We start from the raw sequence: 13999 nt of genomic DNA, 5'->3' as shown, positions 1-13999 counted from the left end.
CCAAACAGTTTTCATCTTGGCCTGAATGGGAGCAAATTAGTATATTTTTTTGCAATTTTCTTTTGTAGACTAGTTTTGAATGTTTTAATCATCTATTCTCCAATTATTTATGGGTATTGGGTCAGTGATGATAGTAACTAAGAAAGCCCCCCAGAGTGTCTTCTTGTAAGAGTATTAATTTTAGATGCTGACATTATTACTGTAATTCGGGTGATTTCCTTTGGTAATGTGATATCTATGTGAGAGAGGAGATAGGTTTAGCAAGCTGACAAATCCAGAACACTGCTGTCAATGAAATGTACATTCCTCTTCACTGACAGGGGGCTGAATTAATTCACGATGTTAAACGTGTTCTCCTTTTTCTAGTTTATTAATAAACATTGTGTACATCAAAAGAATATCCCTGTTAACATCAATAACCAGCAATAATAATATGAAGATGAAATAAAGCCATATATGGATAGCCTGGGGATTTTTTGTGGGTATTTATTCAAACATTTTGATTTTCTTGTTGAAAGTTTGTAATATTTTATTGGTGGAAACACCCCTATTATGATCAAATTCTACTTTTCAAAGCAAGTTCTTTATAATGAAGGTGATAATGTGATAGTCTTACTGACAATAAAATTTCCTTTGTATATGGAGATGATGTTAGAAAACTTAGTGTTGAATGGAAGTTATAAACAGGATCTGACCTAAGATGCTGTAAGTTGTAGTGATTCATTGAAACCATCTGATTACTGTCAGCCAGACCTTGGTTCAATACCAGATTCAAATACTTGGTTCAAATTCAGAAAAATAGCAACCCATCCTAGCACATGCTTCCGGAGCAAATAACTGATGTTGAATCAATTAGCCAATTCATGATACAAGTACAGAGGTACAGTAAAGATAAATTAACTATTGCATGACTTTTGTTTAAAAGACTGACCAATTGTGCATGTTTTTTCCTAAAGCTCTCTAATATTATGACATTTCCTTCTTGTTTGCTGACACTGCTGTTTTCACCATGCCTCTAAATTCCTAATGGAGCCAGAAACCCAGAGTGAAGAACAGAGAACATTACTTTGTACAGGCAGATATTTCTTCTTCCCTTGGGATCGAGGCTGACTTGCTTTCACTCTGATTTTGTGGATTCTGATGTGACTTGATATCAGTGAGGGAACTGTAAACTCTTTGAAGGTGGAATGGGTTTATGGGTAGCTTGTGAGTTGGTGTGATCCTACCTTCATTTAAGCTGGCCTTCTATTACATGGACTCAAGGTTCTCAAACTATCCCACCTTTATACCTTCCTGAAACTCAGTTTGATGTGACACCTATAACTGTAACAACAAATGATGGTTGGGAAGAAGCCAATGCAACAACTTCAGGTTAACATGGATGTGTTAAAAGGAGCAAATCATGATATTTTTAGCTATGAAAGAAAACAGATTTGGTGAGCAAGGTACTGAGAAGTGATTATTACTACAGTCTGAATGATGTGAAGATGACTTGCTTTGTCCAGAATGATACAAAGATCACATCTAAAGCCAAATGCAGGAGAAGGAAGCTGAGACCATCATCTGGTGATTTGCAGACTCAAATTATGCAAATTCTGAAGGAAGAGCTTTAGCGGTGAAATGAATGGTAACATAGCTTTATAAAGATTGCTGCTTCAGAGTGCCACACCCGGATGCTTCGAAAACAATGCAGAAACTCATGAAATGTGATGACAAAGGCACAACCCAGAATCTTGGAAGTGAAGAGACCTCACTACATTATTGGAAACTGAGGAAGGTGGGGTTGTATCAAGCTTCCGTGCCAACAGCTGCAGTTATAATGCACACAATTAAAATGGTCACTTGACTGAGGTCATATTACTGAGGTGCAATCTCACAGCTGTCTTTCTGCCATTTCTTTTGTTCTTCCTTTAACCATAAATACAATGGAATATCAAATATGCCCTGATAAGCAAGAGCCCTGAGCTTTGGCTTTTGCCACATGGTATTAACTAAAATATGGTCTTCTCAGATAGGAATGAAGTGTAAGCTTCCATTCACATCTGGCGGATTCTCCTGCTAGAAAGATTTGAACAAAGCTAATGAACTGTCCATGTGGACAGGGGATCTCCTTAAATACACATGAACATCATTTTTTGATGTAAGGTGCTGCAAGGAATGTGCTGCTAGCATAATAGAGGTTAATGAATACCCAGAGGAAATTCCCTTTGTCCATATATGTACGGTATTAACAAAATATGACGCTGAATTTCAAGAACAGGTTATCAATTAACAGGGTAAAATGTTTACAAAAAGCTTATATTTACACTCTTGGCCCCAGCTACATTGCCGAGTAGACCATCAGACAATTAATAGTTAGCACTCAATATTCATGTTTAAGATTGACCTGAGGAATACATAAGAAAAATTCGCCACAAACACAACACAATTATACTTTCTATCTAGAGGGGACGGTACATGCACCAGAACTTTTAGAACAGTCTTTCTTTTTTCAATCTTTTATTAGTTTTCAAATTAATACAGATTAATATATAACATCAATGTTTGTACGTGTAATACAAAGAGATCAGGAGAACAATCATGGCATAGATAATCATAAAGAACAATAAAATATAAAAAAATCTGTAGATCCAACTATCTCAGTAAATTAACATAATATAAAAGAAAGGAAAGAAAAAGATTTATTATATAAATAAAAAAAGAAAGAGAAAAAAAACCCAAATCAATAAGAAAAATTATGAACAATATATCAAACCAAACTAAGCTAAACAGAAAAATTTCAAAAAAAGAAACAAAAATAAACTGGACTAAAATTTCTCAGTAGAAACAGAGCAATATTCTGTCGTCAACTCCGTTCCTCTAAGTTGGAAAGTTATTGAAAGGGGATCTATATCCTGTGAAAATATTGAATAAATGGACTCCAAATATCTTCAAATTTAAGTGACGGATCAATAGTACCACTCCTAATTTTTTCCAAGTTTAAACATGATATAGTTTGAGAGAACCATTGAAAAGTAGTAGGGGGTATTGGATCCTTCCATTTAAGCAAAATGGATCATTTGGCCATTAATGTAACAAAGGCAATCATACAGTTAGCGGAAGCAGATAACTGGCCAGACTCTATCCTTGGTAATCCAAAAATTGCAGTGAAAGGGTGAGGTTGTAAATCAATCTTCAATACATTTGAAATAATGTTAAAAATATCTTTCCAATATTTTTCCAAAAGAGGACAGGACCAAAACATATGTGTCAAAGAAGCCACATTCGATTTACATCTGTCACATATAGGATTTATATGGTGATAAAAACGAGCTAGCTTATCTTTTGACATATGGGTCCTGTGAACTACCTTAAACCGTATCAAAGAGTGTCTGGCACACATTGAAGATGTATTAACTAAATGAAGAATTTTCTTCCAAGTCTCTGTAGGTAAAGATGTCTGGAGTTCGCTTTCCCATTCATTCTCGATTTTGTCCAGTGATTCTGGACATATTTTCATAATTAAATCATAGATTATTGCTATCAAGCCCTTCTGATAAGGATTAAGACCTAAAATTTTTTCCATAATTTCAGTTTTGTAAGGCGTCGGAAAAGAGGGTATAGTAGCTTTTAAAAAGTTTCTAATCTGCAAATATCGAAAAAAGTGTGATCTAGGCAAATTGTATTTGTTAGACAATTGTTCAAAAGATGAAAAACAGTTATCAATGAATAAATCACAAAAACACACTATTCCCTTCCTTTTCCATATAGAAAAAGCTGAGTCAACTCCGGATGGATGAAAGAAAAAATTAGATTGAATGGGACTTACAGGTTAAATTTATTCAATCCAAAAAATTTATGAAATTGAAACCATATTCATATTGTATGTTTAACAATTGGGTTAACCATATGTTTACTTAATCTGGTAAGTGCAAAAGGGAGTGAAGCTCCTAAAATAGAAACTAATGAAAATTCAAGTACTGATTGGTGCTCAAGGTGTACCCATTTAGGGCACTGAATTACATCTGAATCTTGTGTCCAAAAAATTAAATATCTGATATTAATTGCCCAATAATATAATCTAAAGTTAGGCAGGGCCATACTACCATCCTTTTTTAGTTTTTGTAAATATTTCTTACTTAATCTTGGGTTTTTATTCTGCCAAATATATGAAAGAATTTTAGAATCAATAGTGTCAAAATAAGATTTCAGGATGAAAGTTGGAATCGCTTGAAATAAATATAAAAATTTTGGTAGAATATTCATCTTAACCGCATTAATTCAGCCTACCAATGATAAAGACAGAGGGGACCATTTAGTAAATAATTGTTTAACATGGTCAATTAAAGGCAATAGATTAGCTTTAAATAAGTCCTTATGTTTCTTGGTAATTTTAACACCTAAATACATAAAACAGTCAGTTACCAATCTAAAAGGTAATTGCCTATAAATTGGGGTTTGCATATTTAATGGAAAAAGTTCACTCTTATTAAGATTTAATCTATAGCCAGAAAAAAACACTAAACTGACCTGGTAGTGATAGTACTGCGTGGATAGATTCCTCCAGATTAGAAATATAAAGTAACAGGTCATCTGCGTAAAGAGATATCTTTTGAATCTTCTGTCCACGAGTAACGCCACATATATTTGAAGAGTTCCAGAATGCAATAGCCAAGGGTTCTAAAGCAATATCAAATAATAAAGGGCTTAACAGGCAACCTTGTCTACTACCTCGAAAAAGCCTAAACAAAGGAGATCTTTGATTATTAGTAAGTATTGAAGCCATAGATGTATAATAAATCATTTTAATCACAGATATAAATTTAGGGCTAAAATTAAATTTCTGAAGTGTAATGAATAGATATTCCCATTCGACTCTGTCAAACACCTTTTCAGCATTTAATGAAAGAACACATTCTGGAATTTGGGATGAAGGGGTATATATCATATTCATTAATCTCCTAATATTAAAATGTAAATAACGATTCTGAATAAATCCTGTCTGGTCTTCAGAGATAATTTGTCCAATCTAAAGGCCAATATTTTGGAAAATATTTTTGAATCTACATTTAATAAAGAAATAGGTCTATAAGATGCACAATCAGTGGGATCTTCATCCTTTTTAAGAATTAAGGAAATAGTTGCTTCATACAGAGATTGTGGTAGTTTACCTACTGATAGAGCATCTTTAAAAATTTTGGCTAACCAGGGAACAAGCATATTAGAAAAGGAAAACTTTTAGGACAGTCGAACATATTTTTGTTTACTTGGCAAAACAAAACTTCTGTCATTCTAAAACAAGGCACTCTCTGATCTACCCTGGACAATGCTTCAGGACATCCCCTGGTAACGAACGTTTCCGTTCCTACAGACGTCCATACATCGAGTTTGTCTGCAAGTCGGAAAATACACAAAATTCACTCGATCCAGTAACCCTACCTCCACAGTATTGCAATGAATGGCATCAAAAGCACACAAAACTGGTAAGAAAGAACAATTACTAGAATTGGAAAGAAAAAGGAAACTAGTTCTGCCGTTTGGAGGGACAAGCCTATGTGCGTACGTCAGAGTTTGGAATTTAATTATATTATGGGATCTTGTTCGTATGGAGGGGGTGTCCGTAAGTCAGGCGTTTGTAACCTGGGGACGGCCTGTATACGATAAACAATAATGTTTCCCTGCAGTGAAATAATCCCCTGTACCGGTGTTGCTCCAATCACCATTGCTTCTGGTCAGACCATCCGCGAAATCCCCTCACAGTAAAACCACGGGGAGCCGCAACGTGAACACCGAAACGCATTCTGGAAGGGATGAGATCCCATCAACTTGATCCGACCTGGCTGAACGGCTTCAGTTTGACTCTTGCAATGGTTATTATTTTACTACCCTCCCTCTCCCACGTTACTGTGTTGCACACCTTCAATTTAGTTAACGAAGCGTGTGCGCCACACATTGCAAGCAAGCGATCTTTGAAACACCGCGCTCTGCAGCTCTAGTTAACCCCAGTATTATAGTCAATCCATTCCGGGGAAAGCGGGGAGCTCTCGGAAAAGGTGCATCCGGAAATAAGCAGGCAAGGGATTATTAAAATCATTTCATTTCTAGTACGTCAGCCCAAAAAAAACTGGTGTGCGGGCAGGATAGGATCGCTTTAAAAGGCAACTGTTGTCATCAGAGTCTGCGCACACGTGGGCCGCAGTCTCTGTATAAAGGGTCTCTCTCAACGCAGACTGAGTCAAAGTTGCGGCAACTCAGCGAGAGCGAAGACAGAGCAGAGCAGAAGCTGGTGCTGTGAAACGGATGGCAGCGGGCAAGCAGGGCGAGGTGGTGGGCATCTGCACCAGCTACCAGGCGGTGATGCCCAACTACGCCGGGATAACGGAGGAATTCCCGCAGTCGCTCCGGCGCCAGCTGCAGAAATCCAAGCTGAAGCAGAGGAGACCCCGGGAAGCTAGGTTCAAAACGCAGCCGGTCACCTTCGATGAAATCCAAGAGGTGGAGGAGGAAGGGGTCTCGGCCCTAGAGGAGGAGAAAGCCAAGAAGTCGTTCCTGCAGTCGCTTGAGTGTCTCCGGAGGAGCGCGCAGAACTCCCGTGCCCAGAAGGCAACTTTAAGCAACTCAAAGCTGAGATATAGCTTGGACTCGAGCGACTCGGATTCCGCCCACTGATCGCCGGGGCACCGACCCGCCCCTTAAAAGTACTGTGCTTCATAATGAAGTTTTTTTTAAAAAGCTGTATTTTGTAAAAAGAAATCTATTTTCAAAGGGGGAAACTTTTACGCATTGACTGGCGCAAACCAGGAATAAATACTGATGTGAGATGTTGCTCTGTGCTTGGATGTTTGGTCGTCGTGGATGGAAACTGTTGGCGGAATCTTGCCCTTCCATCCAAGTCATGGGAGAACGCAGCGTTGGAAAGGGAACTGCCATTTCCTTTATTGGACATCACTGAAGTGAGATATGGATATAAGTGCAACTCAGCTGCAATTTAACCGTTGTTTTCTACTCTGCTTACAGAATTATTAAAATACAAGATGCAATTTGCAGTTAAAAAGATTCCTTTCTAGACGTTGTCGGATCGCACAACAGATGCTCCAAGCGTTAGCGATTTAGTAGCTCGGCTCTTGCCAAATTTCATCCATGTAATGCTTTTACTACTTAAATCAGTAATTTATATGTTTGTACTTTGTGAAAATTGCAACAAAACAAGATTGTAATGCCTCGTGATTAATAAAAATCAATGTGCACTTAAAAATCTTACTTAAAATGTTATTTTTCCCCATAAAGATTGCTTGCTTGAGGTTCTGATATCTCGATGAGGTCAGCCTGTGATGGATATTAACTGTCGGGATCGTTTAATTTAATAGATCTCGACCACCGTCACAGGCTTGAGTTTCATGCTCATAATCATGTGAGAATTTGTCTTCCTCTAGAGCCAGCAGTTATATCATATTTTGCCGGATTAGCGCTTTCCGCTCGGCGGTAATAGATAATATTAGAATTGATGCATGTACTTTGTTTTCCCCCCTCGGGTCTGCGCAACGCATTCGACAACTTCAACAGTTTCTCTTTTAAATCACGTGTTTGTATTTCGTATTGCAACCATATGTTGCAAATACAGTTTGTCACAAATCTGTCTCCCTTCCGCCAGCGCTGCTATCATCTCGCTGCTCTTGCGTAATATTAGTGAGGACATCAGATAGGAGAACGCTTGTGAGAAACATGAACCAGTAAGGCCGAATGTGCTGTAAAATCCTTATGCAAGGTTGAAACCACTGCAGTCTCAGAGAGGCGCGATTGTAACTGACATGAAGCTGCAAAGCCTGTTCTGCACACTGACTGCTCCAGCCTTTCTCCCCTTCGCTCGTTCCCACTCCACTTGCTGCAGTGTATCGGCCCCGCTATACATTTCTAATTGAAATGCGACCAAAGTTCGTGTGACTGCACCCCTCGTTAAACTGATTGATTTCCATGAATGACTGGTGCAATGTTAGGTCGATGCAGCCCCTCTAAGATATCCCCCGTCGTTTTATTTTAAAACTCGTGCCATGCTAGCTAATGAAGAAGATTGGATTTCTTTAAGTGACGAGCAATCCATTCCTAATTTGGATCAGCACCGTAAACTCCGCCGGTTTCGCAGTTCACAATGCTCGCTGACGCCGGGTAACGCGCACTGCGTCCGGCTGACGACTGCTGCCCTTGCAGATCACGCGGGCCGAGGAGGGGGTCGTCTGGGGCGGTGAAACCGGGTATTGTAGTTTTCTAGAATATAAACATGCCGTAGGAACTATGTAAATTTACAACATTCTTTTAAAAAATGCTGCTTTTTAACTTGTGCCCGAATAATTCACATATGATAGGTACATTGGAATAATATGGCTTGGGACATCTTTATTAGTATAACAAGCGCTTGGATAGATACATGCAGGAGCAGGGTTTACAGGGATATGGGCCGAACGCAGGAAATTGAGACTAGCTGGGTGGGCACCGTGGTGGCTTGGACTGTTTGGGCCGAAGGGCCTGTATCCGTGCTGTATTGCACTATGACTCTATAACGAGTAAGGGGGTACCACAAAAATACTACACTTTTTTAAAGTGAGCAAATGCTAAAACAAGTCATCTGCATACTCTCGTAGTGTTCTCTGTGGATTCTTGCCGTGTTGTGTTTCTGTACCGAATCCGTGTGTACATTTAAAAACACACACTTAATGCCTGTGGAGAAATTGGAACCTCCTTGAGATTGTAAAAAGGTGCTATGTGAATTCAAGGCTTTGTTATCTGAATCCCTACGGAATGCAGTCCTGAGTAATGTTATATAATGTCCCAGATTATATAGTCAAGGAATCTCAAGTTGCTGGCAATGATTCAGAACCCTTCCACCAGCTCTCTTGTTTTGCAGCCTTCTCGAGTAGAATCAGGGGAAACGTTAAATTTATGTAAGCTTAAAGTATTTATGAACTAGTTTTACTGTGCCATATGGTGAATGTTACATTCTGTTGCAATGGGATCTGTGTTTTTAATGGTGTACTAAGTCACAACTAGTGCTTTCCACATTCTCTGGATCTAAATTCTTATGTATGTGGATTGTCGTTCTGATTACATATTAAAATTATTTCTGATTTATTTTTTAATCTATTATAGTTCAGATGTGTCTTTAATTATGAGTAAATTACAATCTTGGTATTCTGAAATATGCTAATTAGTGTGTTAAATTTTTTTTGAAGCATCCATTTTACTTGTATATACTGCTTGTGAGAATACAGTTGTGATTGACTGCTGAGGCAGATTGATAACAAGAATTGCCAGAGAGGCTATATAACGCTTTGAACTTGTTCCACCATCAGTAAGATCTGTACTGTGTTCAGTAGAATGGATTTTGTTTCACAGCTCACTGCAGGGTATCATTTGTGCATTTTCAACAAGGCAACTTTTGAACAAACTAATTGGAACTGTCAGATTATATATATTTGATAAACAGATGTTAAAAAGAGGAAAATATATTAAATCTAAGCTACATTTTAGCATCTTAATAATATCCTTGAATCTATGTTAAGCCACCTAATAATGTGATAAATGGAGAAAAGAACTTCTGAATCTTACTTATGCAGGAGTTTCTGATTTTAAGTTTACAACATCAACTGTAAATTCACTTGAGAATTATTTGTAAAATGCATAAATTGACAGAGTGCAGTGTTATCTCAGATGCATCTTCAAACATTAAACCTCACCCTGACATCAGCTGTGCACTTGTACATAATCTACAAGTAGAAGTAAGCAGATAACGTTACATTGTGAAATATCTGTTATATCACAAGGTTACAATGACATCCTATTCATAGCATTTCTTTCACACTTCAGAATATTAAACACATTTTAAAAAAGTCTGATGTGCAATATAATTTTGCCAGTACGATATACTGCAGGACATAACTGCATTTCTCCAATATTCTGCATGAGTATAGCAAGTAAAATTTGTGTCATGGGTTCTGGCCAACTTCACAGGTAATATCAAATTAACTTGTGACACATCACAATAATGATATTTTTGAAGAAAGTGTTTACTACGTGTCACGTGGAGTCATGTCACATTGATAATTTTATAATTATGACTCATCATGATTTATGTTCTCCCCACTGCCACCCTCCTAATTTCCACCCCCCCATTCCATTTCCTTCCTCCTCCCAACAAGTGAAAGTATTTTCTCCATTGCTCTCTCCAATCCAATGATTCCATTATTTTAAGGTAGGCTGATTTCTTCAGTAAAAGTTTGAGATAAGATCCTCGTCTGTTCAGTCTTTCACAATAAGTATAATAGCGCTTTGGTTCTGGAATCATCCTAGTTACCAGTTCTTCCCTCATGCAAAAATATCTACTGATCTTCTAAAACATAGAGATCAATAATGCACAATAATTTAGGTTTGGTCCAATCAGTGTTCTGTATCATTTTAACAATCTTTTTTCTGCTTTTATCTTTTTGGTCTCCTTACCTAAAAAATGATAGAGTAGCACTGGAGGAAATCCAAAAGAGATTCACCAGGCTAATTCCTGAAGCACTCACCAAAGATCTGTAAAAGTATTGACTACTATATAAGGCATGCCCCTGGTTTAGCCAGCTGTCCTTCAGAAACATTCAAAGCTGTTAAAAGTAATTAAATCAATAATAGGTTGTAAAAATTGTAAAAGTTCTAAAATACTGAAAAAAGTTAAAACATTTGGAAGCATTTAAATAAACTCAGACCATAAAAACAAAATTCTAAAAATACTGACAGTTACCTTGGTCCCATGGAGGCTTCAACCTCCAGTGGAATCATTGGAGACAAACTGCCTGGTCAGACCTGCTGCATGTTGTTTGCGCAGACAGTAAGTGGAGAGGGATCTCCACAACTTCCCACTGTAAGTGGAGATGGATCTCCACAACTTTGTACTCTTACATTGGGTTCCATGAGGAATCAGAGAATTGTAGAGCACAGAAATGACCCTTTCAGCCCACCTTGTCCATGCCGACCATGTTGCCTACCTATGCTAATCCCATTTGCCCGCATTAGGCCTGTACCTCTCTACACCTTTCCCATCCAAGTACCTCTTAAGCCTTGTAATTGCATCTGCCTCCACCACCTCCTCTGGGAGCTTGTTCCAGATGTTCACCATCCTCTCTGTGGAAAGACTTACTCTCAGATCTCCTTTAAATTTCTCCCCAATCACCTTAAAACTGTGCCCTGTAGTTCTAGACTTACCTGCCCTGGGAAAAAAACATATCTATCCTATCTATGCCCCTCATAATTTTTAAAACCTCTGTAAGGTTACCACTCAACTTCCTACGTTCCTGTGAGAATAAGACCAGCCTATCCAATCTCTCCTTATAAATATAGCCCTCCATTTCAGACAACATCCTGGTGAATTTCTTTTGCAAACTCTCTGTTACTTCCCCATCCTTCCTGTAGCGTGGTGACCAGAACTGTGCACAAGACTCTAAGTGCAGTCTAACCAGTGTTTTGCACAGCTACAACATGATGTTACTAGGAGTTTGATGTTGGACCATGGTTGAAGAAATAGCAGTAAGCAGCTGTCAGTGAAGTTGGGACTCCCTTATTCATGCATGCATGTTTGGAATTCCCAAATCTACTTGTGGAGCTGTCAGCCTCTTACAAAACACAGGTCATTGTGTTTACTACCAGATATATCTTCACATTAGGCTGCAGCTCCAATCTGGGTTCTCTTCTGATCCTCTGCTATCATTTCTGAACTCTGTAAATAACCTGTTCTTGGCACCATACTGTTCATTGTCTGCATGTTCCTTCCAATTATGTTATCTTCAGACACAAATTCAATATCAAAGTGCACACTGTTGCCACCTAGCTGCCTCATTCCACTATCTCTTCTGACTCCCATAATCACCTATAAACCTGTTAGATTTTCAGTCTGGCACCAAAGCATTAATGAATTGTTCTGTTTCAAACTGAGAAAAACATAGCCATGATTTATGTCCTCTCTCCTTCCCCTCCATAAATTTTGGTCCTTTGCAATTGATCTGCAGTTGATATTCCCAGAATACAAAGTTGGCAGATTTTTTTCTTGTATTTAGTTTCTCTTGCAAAACATCCAAGAAAACGTGTGTGTGTGTGTGTGTGTGTGTGTGTGTGTGTGTGTGTGTGTGGAAATGAGCTAAAATCCCATGCTAGCCAAATTCTTAAGAGTCACAAAGAACATAGGGAAACGTTTCCCATCATGCTTTTGATTGTAGGATCTCACCTGGAAGATCACTCCGACTGCTTTTCATACAATGAGTATAAAAATGTCTTCAGATATCTGTTCTAAGATTATATTTCACTAATTTAAATATGTGCCTTGTTTTACTTCTGTCATATTCTGAGTTTCCTTATATATGCCATAAAGTGTTTCATAAAGTAGATTTTACAAATTTTGAAGGTCAACTTAACCTACAGTCTGTTAAGGATGCAAAATTGTTTAGAGCATACAGACCTCTGAATCCAAATTGCTTAAACATGTTCACATTGCACAAAACTTTGTACCAGTAGTACTGGTTTGCAAAAGTTACTTCATATATATTTTATTGAAAGCCTTCCTATGATTTTCTCCGTGAGGATTTCATCAGATAATTTCTAAACAAAGCTGGGACTGAGCAACTTTTGTGTTGCCTCAATGCTATCTTTAAAGATCCAGCTTTAAACAAAGCCGCTGCTTAGAGAATGGAGCCTTTGTGAATGAGCTATGATGAAATACAATAGGAGGGTTTTAAAGAATTTACAGTGTGTTTTTCTCTATTTTAAAATTGAGTTCTGTTCTTAAATACCAAACAAAAGCCTAATGCTTGACGAGAAAGGGCTGTCAACATTTTAAAATTGTTCAAAGTGAAATTGCAATTTTTTTTGGTCAAAATGGATCAAAATAGGTCACATTTTAAAATTAAAATGAACGACAACCAAAAACAGTTGGTCTTTCTGTTCAAAACACAAGAGATAGGTTTTGGGTGTTATGCACTGACAAGGTGCAGGAACCTTGGGAATGTTGCCTCTCTGCCCATTTTATCCAGTCCCAGAATAATATAGATGGGAGTTCAACCACTTGCCTGAAACAGCTTGAAGGATTTAAATTAGAAACAACAACAATGTAATTTTATGATGTCTTGCCCATTGTCTCTCTGCAATACGTATTAGGTATTTGTTAGGAGTTACATGGGTACACGTAGGTCGATAGGGTTGTCAAGAAGGCGTATGGAGTGTTGGCCTTCATTAGTCGGGGTATTGAGTTCAAGAGCCATGAGGTGATGTTGCAGCTCTATAGAACTCTGGTCAGACCACATTTGGAGTATTGTGTTCTGTTCTGGTCACCTCATTATAGGAAGGGTATGGAAGGTTTAGAGAGGGTGCAGGGAAGATTTACCAGGATTTTGCCTGGACTGGAGAGCATGTCTTATGAGGAGAGGTTGAATGAGCTAGGGCTTTTCTCTTTGGAGAGAAGGAGGATGAGAGGTAACTTGAGAGGGGTGTACAAGATAATAAGAGGCATAGATCGAGTGGACAGTCAGAGACTTTTTCCCAGGGCGATAATGGCTAACATGAGGGGACATAATTTTAAGGTGATTGGAATAAGATATAAGGGGGACGTCAGGGGTAGGTTTTTTTTTTACAGAGAGTGGTGGGTGCGTGGAATGCACTGCCGGCAGAGGTTGTGGGGGCAGATACATTAGGGACATTTAAGAGACTCTTAGATAGACACATGAATGATTGAAAAATAGGGGGCTATGTGGGAGGAAAGGGTTAGATAGATCTTGGAGCAGGATAAAATGTCAGCACAACATTGTGGGCCGAAGGGCCTGTACTGTGCTGTAGTGTTCTATGTATACTTTGAAATCAAAAAGCTTTCAAAAATGTAGACAACAACTTTTGGTTTGATGAAGTATTTTACTTTTGAGCAATAAAAAACACTGCTGGAGGAACTCCGTGGTCAAGCAGCATCTGACCTGAAATGTCGACAATTCCTTTCCCCACAGATGTTGCT

At 38.3% G+C, this 13999-nt stretch overlaps 1 protein-coding gene across 1 annotated transcript; it reads left to right on the top strand.

The window, feature by feature from the left end:
- The first annotated feature begins 6126 nt into the window (after positions 1–6126).
- On the top strand, positions 6127–8992 carry c14h11orf96 (chromosome 14 C11orf96 homolog). Its single transcript, XM_052029360.1, has one exon. It carries the CDS (start codon positions 6280–6282, stop codon positions 6646–6648), a length of 369 nt encoding a protein of 122 aa, XP_051885320.1. The 5' UTR covers positions 6127–6279; the 3' UTR covers positions 6649–8992.
- The last annotated feature ends 5007 nt before the right edge of the window (positions 8993–13999 follow it).

This window comes from Pristis pectinata, chromosome 14 (assembly GCF_009764475.1).
Source record: "Pristis pectinata isolate sPriPec2 chromosome 14, sPriPec2.1.pri, whole genome shotgun sequence".
In the NCBI taxonomy this organism is placed as follows: domain Eukaryota; kingdom Metazoa; phylum Chordata; class Chondrichthyes; order Rhinopristiformes; family Pristidae; genus Pristis; species Pristis pectinata.
The sequence above is the reverse complement of the archived record's forward strand: the minus strand, read 5'-3'. Positions and strand labels throughout refer to the sequence as shown.